This window comes from Protopterus annectens, chromosome 13.part0, assembly GCF_019279795.1.
Source record: "Protopterus annectens isolate FY-2018-M chromosome 13.part0, PAN1.0, whole genome shotgun sequence".
NCBI classification, from domain to species: Eukaryota; Metazoa; Chordata; order Ceratodontiformes; family Protopteridae; genus Protopterus; species Protopterus annectens.
The window spans coordinates 260,661,329-260,675,985 of NC_056747.1; the positions used below are offsets into that span (position 1 = coordinate 260,661,329).

Here is a 14,657-nt window from a genome sequence, read left to right on the forward strand (position 1 = left end):
GAAACCCATCAGGGAATTCAGATTTAGTGCTTCTGGAACCCTTGCACTCTAGTGCCATTTTCTTTGAATTTTGGCCAAAATCCAGCCTGCCCAGTCTTCTGTCAAGTGATTCCACTACCGAATGATTCCTATGATTTCTGAAACAAAAGCAGAGCAACTCACCTTTACACAAAACATGTTTCCATGCTATATATATTTCAGAAATCTCAAATGATACGTAGAATATCCATTCTTAAAAATCTTATTCAGAACCATCTTTTGTTGGCTTCCTGTCTTAATGTTGAAGGTTATAAGACAGAAAAGTAAAAGCCCAAATAAGGAGAATACATAAAAGTCCAAAAACTCAAAATCATTCTGTGCCTGGAATATTGAAACCTGACATGTCAAACTTACTTATCTGTGCATTCAACAGCAGTGTAAATATGGTACAGCTATTTGAATATTAATACATTGGTTATAGTGCCTTAGTTCATTACCTATGCTATGCTATTCAATAGCTGGTGTCAATGAAGTATACATGTATGAAATTGTAATCCTAATGCTGATTTTTCAATTTATGATGGTACATAAACAGAAACTTTTATGATTTACTCTTGCTTTACAAAGAGCAGCCTAAGGGCCCATCCATTAGCTTTGCTGACTCACAGCCTTTGGTTCTTTTAGTTGGTTCCTAACTGGAGTACCTTTTGCATGGAGTCTGCATATATTCCTTGTGTTCATCTGGGTTTTGCTGTGTACTTATTTTTCCCCCTCTGTTCCCAGAGGTGTGTCATACCTGAATTTATGATCTCTAGAGTTCACTGCAGTGTGTGTTTGTATGTGTATCCTGTAATATGTTGGTGTACCAGTCAGGGTTAGCTTCATAGCCTTGCACCCACTAAGTGCTGTGATAGGCTCAAGCTACCCCTTAACTAAGAAAGCTCAATTTTAATAAAACCGATATTATTACCCAAAGTTATATATATATTGCAAGCAACATTATCAGTTCCTGAAAACAATTCTTTAGTTTCTTATTTGTTTTAATAATTTCTTTGTTTTCCATCTAAACCAAGTGCATGTTACATAAACTATATAAGACCCAGTGAAAAGGGTGGACAAAGTCTCCCAGGCACCAGTACATTATGTAATAACCTCCTCATTTAAAACATTATCATACTGGACAGCTGAATCATGTAAATGCCAATGGAAGTTAATTCATTAAATTATTTCTCTTCCATTAAAAACAAATAAGAATCCTGATTATTTAGAAACTGTAAGTAATAAAATGTTGTGGCATCTTAAGACTTAGGCAGAGGATATGCAATAAACATTCATTCAAATTACAAATTTGACATTTAGAAACTATATAGATCACCTGTGATACGGTTTTGCTGATAATACTAACATAGTTAACATGAAATTAACAGAGTAAAGAGTTAACGTACTGGTCAAACTATTTATAAAAAAATCAGTATCTAAAATAAATATTTAATAGACAATATGGATTTGAATATTTCAGACTGGATTCTGATTTGTAGAATAAAATAAGTTGTAAATTATAAATTATCTAATCTATTCACTAATCTAATAACATTTATCAATTCCTTTCTGCTCTATACTTATATCTCCCACACATCCTTTCTGTTATTTCACCTACACATAAACGTAAAATTGTAATTTAAAATAAAAAATACGGCACGGATTACCCAAGAAAACGTTTTAATCACAAAAACATTAAACAGTAAGTGCTTTCATCACCTATAGTGACTTCTTCAGACTGAATAATGATTTAAAACAGACATATTTAAAAAACACATAAACCAATCACATACTAACTGAATGATCATGTGAACTAGTAATTCTGGTGTTTCAATCCTTTCCTTTTTAGGTAAGCTGTAAAATCATCCCTATTGTTGAGACCTGGTGGAAAACAAATGTTCAATTTCACTTGCCACATGTATTGTCTCCAACTTAACTCACTCTCAGCATCAAACCTTTTATCACAATTTAATATTTCTTCCAACACTAAAAATTTTAAATTAACACTACATTTATTGTTGGAATAATGCTTGGCCATAACATTCTTTAAATCACCTATTTCCACAGCATGTTTGTGCTCATACACACATTTATATAATTCTCTCACAGTCCATCCAACATAAAAAGGACATGATTGGCACATAATTAAATAAACAAACTTGTTTTTGCACTTAAAAAATTCCTAAAGCTATACATAAAACCATTAATATTAATTTATTGTACATCTGTTAACAGATAGTCACATAATTTACAATTAAAACATTTAGACATACCTACTTTACTTCTATTACTTGTGATAGACTTGTTCAATTTGCTTTGGAAGAGATTTTTGATACTTCTCCCTCTTTTATACACAAATTGGGGTTCATCACCTAGTCTATCTTTAAATTCAGTAGAACTCTGAATTATTTTCCAATTGCTGGCAATTATACTTTTAATTTATGACTGTCTACAGCATTACTTATTTGCATAGAGATCCCATAATCCTGCAGGCTTTTGACACTTCTATTGGATATGGACCTATTATGTCTTAATGATTTAACTTCCCTTAAAGCATTTGTTACTACATTCATTGGATAACCTCTTAACTCACATTTATCACAAACAGCTTTACTCTTCGAATCAAAATAACTGTCAAGTTCAGTAAGCCTGTTAATACGTACTTATTGGCTTTTTACTATGTTGTCTTTCATCCTTTTAAGGTGCATGCTACTATAATGTAAAAAGCTATTGTTTTGCAGATCCTTCTTACAAATTTTTGTGTAAATCTTGTTCTCTCCTTTGAACACCTCTACATCTAAAAATTTAATATTAGCAGTGCTGTATTCAGCTGTAAAATGCAAATAAGTGTTGATGCCATTTAAATAAGTAATAAAATCATCTAAACTACTGGCATCTCCCCTCCATAGAAAAAAGACATCATCAATAAATCTAGTAAAAAAATCTGATTTTGTCAGCATAAATACTGTCTAAAATATTAACCCTTTCCCAGCCTTGCATAAATAAATTGGTGTAGCTTGGGGCCATAGCAGCACCCATTGCTACACCATTAGTTTGATGGTAGATGCAGTTATCAAATTCAAAATAATTAAAACTTAAAATTGTATCCAACATCTCCATCAGTAGCTCAACTGTATTTTTTGAATGCACCTTCGAGTTTAACAACACTACTCTGACTACATCAAGTCCTTCATTATTAGTATCATTGTATATAAAGACTGGATGTCAAGGGTCACCAGCAAGTCATTATATGTAATTATTGCACTTTCCACCTTTTTTTTTAAATCAAAGTTGTCTTTGATAAAGGTAGCTCCCATTTCTACAACTTTCTGCAAATGTCTGTCTGTGTAAATAGCCAATGCCTCTGTTTTACTATTCACACTCGAGACAATTGGTCTAAGAGGTGGATTATTTAAATGTTTGTGTATTTTTGGTAACCCAAGAATACGACTTAACTTAGGGTTATTTATCCTTAGGTATTTCCTGATAGTTTCGGTGATACGATCAGTATAAAACCATTCTTCCACTATAGAATCAATGGAAGAAAAAGATTTCTTAACTTCAAAAAAAGAAATTCTCTTATAAAACCTACTGTCAAACAACATTTCACACATCATAGAATCATAATCATTCCTGTCAAATACAAATACTAAGGCTCCACCTTTATCAGCCTTAGTGACCAAATTGTCAGGATTGTTTAAAAGACATTTGAGAATAAAATTCTCACGTGCACTTAAATTATAATATTTATAATTTGCTGGCTTGTTCAATATTTCAATCAGTTGTAATTCTGTAGTCATAAGAAAAACTTCTAATTCTTTTTTCAGAGGGGAGGTTATATACACTAGGTTTTTTAAAAACATTCATAGTGCATACATCATTTTCAAAAGTCATTCTAAAGTTCAGTTTTCTAACATAATCTCTAAGCGAATTATTAATGTCACATTTATCAGTCCTTGTACTACATACAAAATTCCATCCTCTAGACAATAAAGAACAAATCTCTTCATTTAAAATAAGCGAAGACAAATGAACAATTTTAAAATTGCCATTGTTTGTACCTAGAATCTTCGGTGTTGATACATCTGTTTTTTCCAATTCTTCTGATGATAATTGTTATGATAATTGTTGTAATTCCCTGGTTTGCGATTTGCCGCTGTTACTTCTGCCCAAGTCCTTGTGCCTTGTGCTACTGTTTGGTAAACTGCAATTGGTTGTTGCACCGGAACATTCTGGAAATTCTGAGGATTGGCCTGCTCATTTCTTTGTTGTTGACTCACTGTTTGATTCTGCTCATGCACAGTATCTTTATTGCTGTTATTAGCCCCATTTTTGGCCACTAAACACTCTGAATGCTGTGGCATATTGTCGCCCATCACTGTTCTCCTCCTCTTCCTGGTTTGGAGCAATCAGCTTGTTCCTGGTTTTTGCTGATTGGCTATCTGTTTCTTTTTAAGTAAACCACCAGTTAATGGGTGAGGATCTAAAGAAGGTTTTTTACTGAAAGCGTTTATCCACCCTGTACCTTGTTTTATGCTACTTGGATTTTTATCTGTTTGCATTAAAGAATTTGGCTTTTAACGTGACGTGTTTGTCTCACAACAGCCTTGGTGATACATCTCATATTTTTTCCTGCATTTGTCTACTTGTTGAGACCACCTTTGGTAACGTAATGTTTTTGTTTTTATGTATTTGTTTTTGAGTTCTGCATTACACATGGTTAACAATAATGTGGAATCTGTTAATGTTGAGTCAAGTATGAAGGATATATTGGCAGCCAACAAATCTATGGTCAGGACAGTTACTGATTTAGCAGCAGGTTTGTCAAATCCTCTGCTTTCACTGAACTTAGACTTGGAACAAGTGTATATGCAGCATTTATCCACTACTGACTTTGATCATGTTTTTCATGAAGTTGAAAATGCAGCTTATAGACTCAAACCCTTACAATGGCAATGCTTCCACATGGAAGCATGCCTGCACCATCAAATAATACCAAGGGGATTACGTGTGAAATGTATGTCGAGTTATGGTAACACCTACCCTACTCTATTAGCTAAATGGCAGGCCATCAACATCGAAACAAGTTTTAGATATATGAAACTGCTAACAGAGTTTTTTAAACCGAAGGAAGAAGAGAACTATTTTGATCAGAGAGAAACAGACACTCTTAGAAAGCATGGATCTAACAAAAGCTTGTATTATGAAACTTGAGAATCTACAGATGAAGCTGAACTCTTATGAGAATAAACAAAGAGACGTGAAAAGGCAGAAATTAATAAGGGACCATACAGATTATAAGAAAGGCCATCTTTTTGCATGGCCTAAGGAGGAAAAATATCCATGGCAATTTCACCTCTCATGGAAAAGGATTCAGAAACAATCAGTATACTGATGAAATAAATCCAAAGGTAGGATCACACAGTGATACAGGCAATACTGACCCACGCAAAAAAGAGTTTTCCCACATTAATTCAGCCCCATGTCCTACAGAAAAAGGCAATGTTACGGTTGCAACTATAGAGACTGAACCACAGATTTTTAGCCACACCAACCTGATGTCAGGGAAGCGTGATAACTATAGTGTCTCAATAGGAACTGATCTGCCAAGTATGCCATCAGTGTCAACCAACAAAATAAGCAATGTGGACGTAGCAACAGAGGATGTAATAGAGGAATCAAATTCATCATCAGCTACAAGACCAAAAGAAGGTACTGTTCATTTACCCATCTATCAGAATCTTCCTTTTTTAATCCAGAACAGAGTCACATTCTCCAAGATCTATGAGCAGGGAGAGAAAGTAAAGGAAAGTTACTTAATTAATGAGTCTGAGACAGATTCATTGGTTTTTAACATCTTGGATAAAGAGCTAACTGCTATGGAATGAGCTGTTTTAGAGAAAGGACTATCTTTTATACCCTCTCTCCATTCACCACTAAATGAATTTACCACCGACATAGTGTTTTGGATGGAATGTCACACTCAAGCACATATTTGGTAATGGCAATAAACATAGTGAAAAGATACTGAGACAATATAAAAATTAGTACTTTTGCACCACTCCTTCATCCAGTGGTTAACACCTTTGTTCGCTTGTGTGAAGATGAGGTCATCCAACTGAGACAAGGTGGACATCACAAACATTTTTGCAATCTAAGTAATGAATGCCAGGCATTGACTAATTTAATGAAAATAAGGGACATAGTATTAAGACTTGCAAATAAAGGTGGAGCAATTGTGGTAATGAATAGCAACCATTATACTAGCAAGATGGAGTGTATGTTGAATGAAGGTAGCACCTATAATAAAATAGACAGCAAGGCTGTGACGAGACTCATAAAGGAAATGCAGGATATTCTATATGATAAACTGATGACTCAAAGTACCACTCAGGAACAGTATCATTTTTTGATGATATGAATCCAATGATTCCAACTATAAGTGGTCGACCCAAGGTGCACAAGAACGAGCAAGATCCACCTATGCATCCCATAGCCTCAGGTAGACGGTGGATCACTGAACCACTTTCTATCTTTGTGGAGGACGAATTGAAGTGACTGCTACCCAAAGCTAGAACTATATTACGTGATACACCTCAGTTTCCCAACTGCCTTTACAAGGAGATAGGCACTAGAACTAACTATGATGGCCTGTTGCTTGTGACCCTGGAAATCCATAGCCTTTTCACTGTAATACCAAATGATTTTGACATTGAATGTATTAGAATATTTGGCCAAGCAAATGATGTTGACATCTCCCTTATCTGTAGCCTATTAGAGCTAGTGCTTGAGAATATCTTCATCTATAGAGATGTGTATTAGTGGCAAAAATGGGGCACTGCCATGGGTACCCCATGCGCTAACAGCTACTCCAACTTAGTGTTAGCACAATGGGAAATTGAATGGGTGATAGACCCAAACAACATATAGAACACACATCTGGTCTCATATAACCGTTTTGTGGATGACATCTTTATTATCTGGGAAGGGGACAAATGCAGTTTATGTAAATTTGTTGGTTACTTGGAAAGTACCACTCTCTTTCTTGAGTTTGAACTGAAAGTGTCAGCTAGAACTATAGACTTTCTGGATGTAAGATTGACCTTGGATACCACAAAAGGAATAGACACCAGCATTTTTAGAAAAAACACATGGCGTAACCATATGTTACACCAGACCAGTATGCACCCAAGGCACATCTTCCACAACTTTGTCAAGAATCAGGTAACCTAAGTGTCCAAATTGTGCACATGCACTAGTGATTATTTAGATGAACAGAAAAAATTAATCTCTGCTTTCATAAAAAGAGGTTACAAACGGAATAAAATACATATGGAATGTGATGAAGCAATGGAAATAAGGGAGAGTAGAGGATGTTCCTACTACTCACGAGATTGTAATAGCTCAATGACTGCATCCAGACAACAAACTAATTGATTGAGGTGTACTCTAACCTATAGCTCTGATAATGCCTGTGTAAGTGGGATAATAAAGAAGTATTGGCCGATTCTGACTTCCGATCCAAAAATCAGAAATATAGTGGGTGATTCCCTCAGTTTCTCCTAAAAGAACAGAAAAAATTTAAAAAGATTGCTATGTCAAAATGATGGCTTTGGTAGTAGACAAAATCCAGGTGATTCATCTGATGCATGGAAAGGGACATGGAGATGTGGTTTTTGTAAGGCTTGTCCATATATTTGCAACAAAAATGTTTTTGTACATCCAGTCACAGGACCCAAATACCTTTTCATGAAAGAGCTACTTGTAGGAGTGCCAATATTATTTATATAGCCACTTGCATGTTCTGTCCAGCCTACTATGTAGGCAAAACCAACAGACCTTTTAAAGAACGGATTCTACGCCATCTATCTGATATTCGCAATAGTGTTGAGACTAATGCTTTATATACGCATATTAAAAACAACAAAACACATTGATTTCAATTTATGGTCATAGGCATGTTAAGAGAGAATTTAAGAAAGGGTGATATATGCAATAACACTGATCTACAAGAAACTAAATGGATTATGGAACTCGAAGCCGATCATCCACCTGGTCTTAATGGTGTTATCCCTCTTAAGCCCATTTTAAAAGCAAGAGGCTTTGCCAAGAAATTCAATTGATCTGATGGAACATGCTAACTACTTTTTAGACTTTAGTAAATACGAGTCTTGCACTCTTTTGTTTTGCTTTCCCTTAGAGTCATGCTGTCACTTAGGGGTGCTTGTATCTTGGCTTCCATTGGGTGTTTGACTTTTAGCTTGTGCTTGTGTTCGGCTGTTTTCCTCTTATGACTGTACAGAGTCATGGTTTATTTTCCATTGACAGACTAGCTTTTTGACTAGAATTCATTGGTTCTTTCTCTCTTATGATCATAAATAGTTATGACTTGACCCTTATTGGTGAATAAGCTTCCTGATACAAGATGATTGTTTTTTTCTTTCTGTGTTCTGAAAATGCTAGTATGAAGGGTTTTGAGACTGGTATATTTCTGATTGGAAGAAATAGTTTCTGACAGTCTCCTATTGTTTTTTTTTTTGATATGCTAAATAGTTGATTCAGTATGATTAGCTCATTGGTCTAGCTTGTTTCTGGACTCCTGCTGATTGGTCCTTCTTTTTCTGTGACTAGAAACTGCTACTATAAATGGCTTTGAAACTAGCATGCCTCTGATTGGAAGAAATAGCTTCTGATAGCCCCCTCTATTGGCCATTTTGCTATGCTAAATGGTGGTTTTATATGATAAGCTCATTGGTCTAGCTTGTTCCTGGATTTGTGTTGATTGGTCCTTCTTTTTCTGTGACTAGAAACTGCTATTATGAATGGCTTTGAGACTGACATGCCTCTGATTGGAAGAAATTGTTTATGGTAGCCCCTATTGGTTATTTTGATATGCTAAATGGTTGGTTTATATGATAAGCTGATTGGTTCAGCTTGTTCCTGGTTTTTGCTGATTGGCTATCTGTTTGTTTTTAAGTAAACTACTGGTCAATGGGTGAGTATCTGAAGAAGGTATTTTACCAAAAGTGCTTATCCACCCTGAACCTTGTTTTATGCTACTTGGATTTTTATCTGTTTGTATTAAAGAATTTGGCTTTTAACATGACATGCTTGTCTCACAACAGCCTTGGTGGTATGTCTCATCTTTTTTCCTGCATTATTTTTGGCTTTGTCCAGATTTCTTGTATTAAGAGATTAAGAGGTAAGTCGATAGGTAACTATAAATTTAACCCAGTTAAGCACTCCAGTCCATCATGGATGGGGGAAATCTGTTAATGTCCCAATATATTCTTGTTTGGCTTGTGTCTGGGTTATTTGTATGCAAAATATAAGGGCTAAAAACTACCACAGAAACGTAAAGGCTAGGCTTCTTGAGATGCTCACATATTAATGGCATATTAAGTACCTTTAAGCCTTTGAATGAATGCTGCACCAATGCAAATTACACTATAAAACAGAACAAGTGCATGTAGTTAATAGCTCTGCACCTGAAACTTATTTATGCTTTGAAGTAAACTTATTTTTGCAGGGAACAAGCTCTTGTGCACTGTCCTTGTTGGGGATGCATCCACACACTGCTGTCATTTTTTATGCTAAGTTCAACACTGTATAAGCTCAGAGGAACAGCATGTATTCATTTGTTTATTTGTTTACCATATTGGTGAACTAATCCAGGAACCCATTTATTCATAACATATGCTGTAGGGCAGCAAAACAACATCATCACTTAATTTGGATGTTTGGTACAAAACAGAAAATAGATTGCATTAATAAAATGCTTAGCTATATGGCACAGAGGGATGGGCCTTGATTGTAATCCAGGTGACCTGGATTCGACTAGTAGCTTCAGCACTAGATGAGCCAGGAAAAGATGAGGTGTGAAGAGTGGTGGACTGCAAACCTCCCTTAGGGGAGGCTTGGGTTTGCATGCACTTAGGGGCACAGAGGACAATGTGGTTTCCCTGGTGGAGACCAGAGAGACCACCATTTGTGCTGCAAGGTGAAATGCAGGACAGCTTGAAAGGAATGCCCCTTGCAGACATGATGGGACATCATCTGTGATCAGTCCATTGCAATTCCTTGCCCTGGCGCAATAGTGAAAATCAAAAAAACACTTAAAATTACTCCTAATGGCAGCCTCAGTGATGACCCTCTCAATTTTCTCTTGCCTGGGTGAAGGAAGGAAGGGAAGGATGACTGGACTGATAGACTGAGAGAGGGTTTGATAGTGGGCAGCCAGCAGGAGCAAAAGCAGCAGAAAAGGAGTACATTAGTAAAACAATTTCCTGACAAAATATATGAAAATGACATGCAGGCTTTTTCAAGGCACTGAAACATGAATGTTGACCCAAAGATACTGGAAACAAGCATTTGCCCCCTGCACCTCCTCCTATATGGAGGTTTTGCCCCAACACATCCTCACTTCTTTATACTAACTCTGCAGTTGCCAAACACTGGAAATAAGAAAAGGCATTCACTTTCCAATGCATAGAAGTTCTGCATTAATGGGGATTCCAGGGTCTACTATAATAAATCAAGCACCATTTCCTCATGTTTCGGTAACATGCTGCTGGTATCTCGACAATCTGAGTTTTGCATATTCTAATTTAGTGCTGCAACATTGATTGCTATGTCTTTCCTGGATTATTTGATCAGGTGGTTATAAGCAAATCTGAGTTAGTTTAATAATTTCTTAGTTTGGTTTTCTGTGCATATGAAAGGACAGATTCTGAGAGTTATGCCTACATGTTTTTGTTTGGTGACTTTGAGAAAGGAATTCCTAAATGAATCTTTAACTTATTTATTTATTTTATATTTATATATTTATTTATTTATTTATATACATTTGTTAACCAGGTTAATCCAGCTGAGCCAGGGGCCATTTTCAGTGGCTACCCGGTGAGAAAAGCTCAAGAAGCATTACATATTTTTACAATTAAAGCAAATCACATCAAAAATAAAAATAGCACCAACCATTTAAAACTATCATGAAACAAAGTAAGAAAATCAACAATTGGAGAATATCTCTACATAGAGTATATTAAATAACAACTGACATGTCTAGAGAATATCACACAAGAAGTGCATACAAATAGATAAGCCAGTCAATCATTTTTTTTTTAAATAAAGTAATATATAAATATATATGTTATGGAAGTGAGGGGAGACGGAGATAAAAAGGTATGCTAGGCAAGTACAAGAAAGTAAAGAGTAGAAAGGGGAAAAGAAGTTAAAATAGAGAAGAAAAGAGGCTAGACTTGAAAGTATTTATGTAGATGATAGTTTTATGGTGTCCCTAGCAGCAGCAGTATTGTTTTGGAGAAGTTTGCTGATAATTTGTTGGAGAACAACCAGCCCCAAATTAGACTGAAATTGTTTTGAAGTGTTTTTTTCCAGGATTGCAGGTGATCTGTGGAATTTTGCGATTACTGTCACTTGTATAAAGAATGCAGCTGCTTTCTCATAGATCCAAAACTATGTTGTCTATAAACAGAGGTATGTAAAGGGCTTAGAAATGGACCTTGGGGAACACCTTTTAAGTAGACACTGCTGTCCGATATTTGCATTTATTTTATTTGGATGTGTTTTAGGGGTAGAGCACTGATCTCCATGGACCTTTTTTCAGACTCATCCTGGAAATGGTATGTCTGGTTAAGTGACTTGCTTAGAGTCACACAGTTAGGGAATGGAGGCTGAGGGAATCAAACCTTTCACCACTGGGCCACAGGAAGCTGCTTTTTTTAACAGCTCCATAATCCTCTAAGCCAACTGCCAGACAATATTTTGCTACTGGCTATTACTTGGAAGGTTCTGTTTGTCAAGTAATTGATGAAGAATTAGTTTATTAGTTGACATTTTCAGAACATCCTGCACAATGTAATTTTTTGATTAGAAAATTGTGGACAACACTGTCATAATTTCATTATACATCTAGAAAGATAGCCCCTGATAGAGTACTTTTCTCCATATTTGTAAATGTTTGGTTGTTAATGTCTAGATGGCTGTATTGATGCTATATTTGGAACAAAAAAATGCTACTTTTGGTAAGAATATCACCCTTGTTTATATAGTTGATTATTTAGTTGTAAATTATTGTTATTATAATTATTAGTAGTAGCAGTATTTTAGCTAGTGGACATTGGTGACTACTGGCTGATAACTATTACTTGAACAGGAGGATGTTACTTTGGACATAGGTGTTATACTAGCATGTTTGAAGCTTTGGGACAACTGAGCCTGTAATGACAAAGTTACAGACAGCAGTTTACATGTTTCTGTTTTACTTGATTTTTGCAGCTTTGAGTATAACAAATGGAAGGAGGAGTTTTATAATTGTATGTAAATTTGTCTGGTCACTGTAGCATTCTTTTATGGTTAACTGTTTTAAAATTGAAAGGAGATTTGATGGTATTTTGTGTAACAGTGTATTAGGGGTAGGGAGAATACTGTTAGTAAACAGAGTAAAAATTAGAACTGGAGGGACAAAATTAAATACAGTTGTAACTCCTTCCATTTCTCAAAGTTATTGTGTATTTTGGAATTTTAGAATATATATATATATATATATATATATATATATATATATATATATATATATATATATAAACCATTGCTGAGAGATTTTTACCCTTTCCAGAAGCTCTTGGGGTTCCCTACATGGATTCTTTGAAGGCTTGTAAGGTAGGCTACTTTTGCTATGTTGGTGTTTATCCTGGTGAGTGTTTTTAGTTAATAATGCCTTGCTGCTCTGCTGTCATTAAGATCCTGTTTTAGGTTATCCCATGTTTGATCTAAGAAATGTTGTCATTTTACCCTGAAGTTATGTTTTCTCCTTCTCTTTTAAATAAAGATTTGGCAGATACAAGAATTGCTCTACTGAAGATTAGAGATGAAGTGTTTTTGTGTTTGACCAAATTGAATATATTGGGCAGTCCCTCACTTAGGTGGATAGGATTTGCATGGATTTTGATGTGCCAGGCAAATTAATTAGTTTACTGCCAAGCAAGGACTTATCTTTTTCCCCCTATAGCTTGAGTTCTAGGGTCTGGATCTTCTGGCTGTTTGTTTCAGGTTGACAATGGAGGGGTTTTTTTTGTTTGCTGAGCCAAACAACATTTAAACCACTCAGTATAAAGAATTGGTTGTGTTTGGCTAGATTTGCTGTCTTGATCAAATTGTCAGTAATGGGATTTGCAGAGGAGAGTGGAGGAATGCAGACTACTGACAATGTCTATTTATTGCATTTGTTTACTTAGATAGTCCACTGGGGGGGGAACTGACCCTTTTTAGTAGTGGAGTCCCAGGGAGAAAAGCTCCAACAGAGGCATCTAACATCAGACAAAAATATTAAGAGTAATTTGTTGTTACATTATATCCAACAAAAGTTTTTTGACAATAAATCACAATGTAGAATTGATTGCAAAGTGTATGCATTAACACAGTAACAAATTGCTGATATTAAGTCATAAATATTCACTGACTTAATACTAGGGAACTAGTATTTCAGTATGACCTCTTAGTTTTATTTGAAGTAGTAGCCATTTAGGATTACTATTACTATTTATGTTACTTTTAAGTATGGTAGAAAGATTAGCATTTTTGCTCACCATGATAAGTGTTCCACCACTGTCTTTTCCCTTGCCTGTTGTCATAGTATTGTCAAATTCAGAGCCTGAGCTAGTGTAGATTAGAGCTGGGGTGTTTTTTGTGGAAATAGTGGGAAACTGTTGAAATTAGGGAATAGTGTCCTAATTTTAGCTGGTTACAGTCATTATAACAGGAGGGCCAACCAGTAGCAAACAGCCTTCATGAATCAGTCATCTTATGCATGCACAGCACCTGTCGACTTGGGCTACTCAGGCAAATTGACTTTCGTGTCTGTGGATTTTGACAATAGAACCCATCAAAATAAGTATTACTAGGCATGTATTATGTGTGCTGTGACACCTACATGAGTTGTTACCTAGCTAAGCTGTTTTAATGCAAATTTGAGTATTCCTTCTTCCCTGTGGTTGCAGAACCTCAGATGTATAATAAATTAGTAGTAGGAGTATGGCCCCCTCACATGGGGTGCAGGGAAGCTACTCTCCTGTATTATAATTGGCTAAGTAATCTAGTTTAGGAATGTGAGCAATGTAGTATACTCCATAATAATTTAAACCAACATCAGTATTATATAGTTCCATATTTTGTAGTTTTTTTTTTATTTTGTTTTCAGCATTTTGTGTTTTTATCTTTAGGATTTAGGGCTCTAAATGGGCTTAGCTTGTGCTACGTTTAAGAGCAGTCACTAAAAATGAGAACATGGATTAGCTTTGCTGCTTTGTACAAGAGTACAACTGACAAAAATAAGCCAGACAAAAAATACTGAAGAATAATATGTACACAGGGTGTTTTGTACCCACAAAGAAAGAATGACAGGGTGTGGGTGGCCTAACATTTTGGCAGCTGGTATTACTATCATTGTATTAGTTTGCTAGCTATGAACATGATTAATAAAGACCATTAAAATAATGTACTGCGAAAATATGAGTCATGGTCAGTTTGTATCACATGATGGTATATTTAACAACATTTTCCCCTAAGATTTGTGGTTTCAGCAAAACATGTTTTCCAACTTTTTTCAAAATTCCCTTTCA

At 35.5% G+C, this 14,657-nt stretch overlaps 1 protein-coding gene across 2 annotated transcripts in view; it reads right to left on the bottom strand.

Moving 5' to 3' along the window:
- LOC122787222 overlaps positions 1–14,657 on the bottom strand; it is a 174,189-nt gene that overhangs the window by 81,035 nt on the left and 78,497 nt on the right. For both annotated transcript variants that reach the window (XM_044053821.1, XM_044053820.1), the window contains exon 4: positions 1–137. This exon is cut by the window's left edge and continues 13 nt beyond it. In XM_044053821.1, the coding sequence (XP_043909756.1) occupies positions 1–137 (137 nt within the window). The remainder of the gene's footprint in view (positions 138–14,657) is intronic.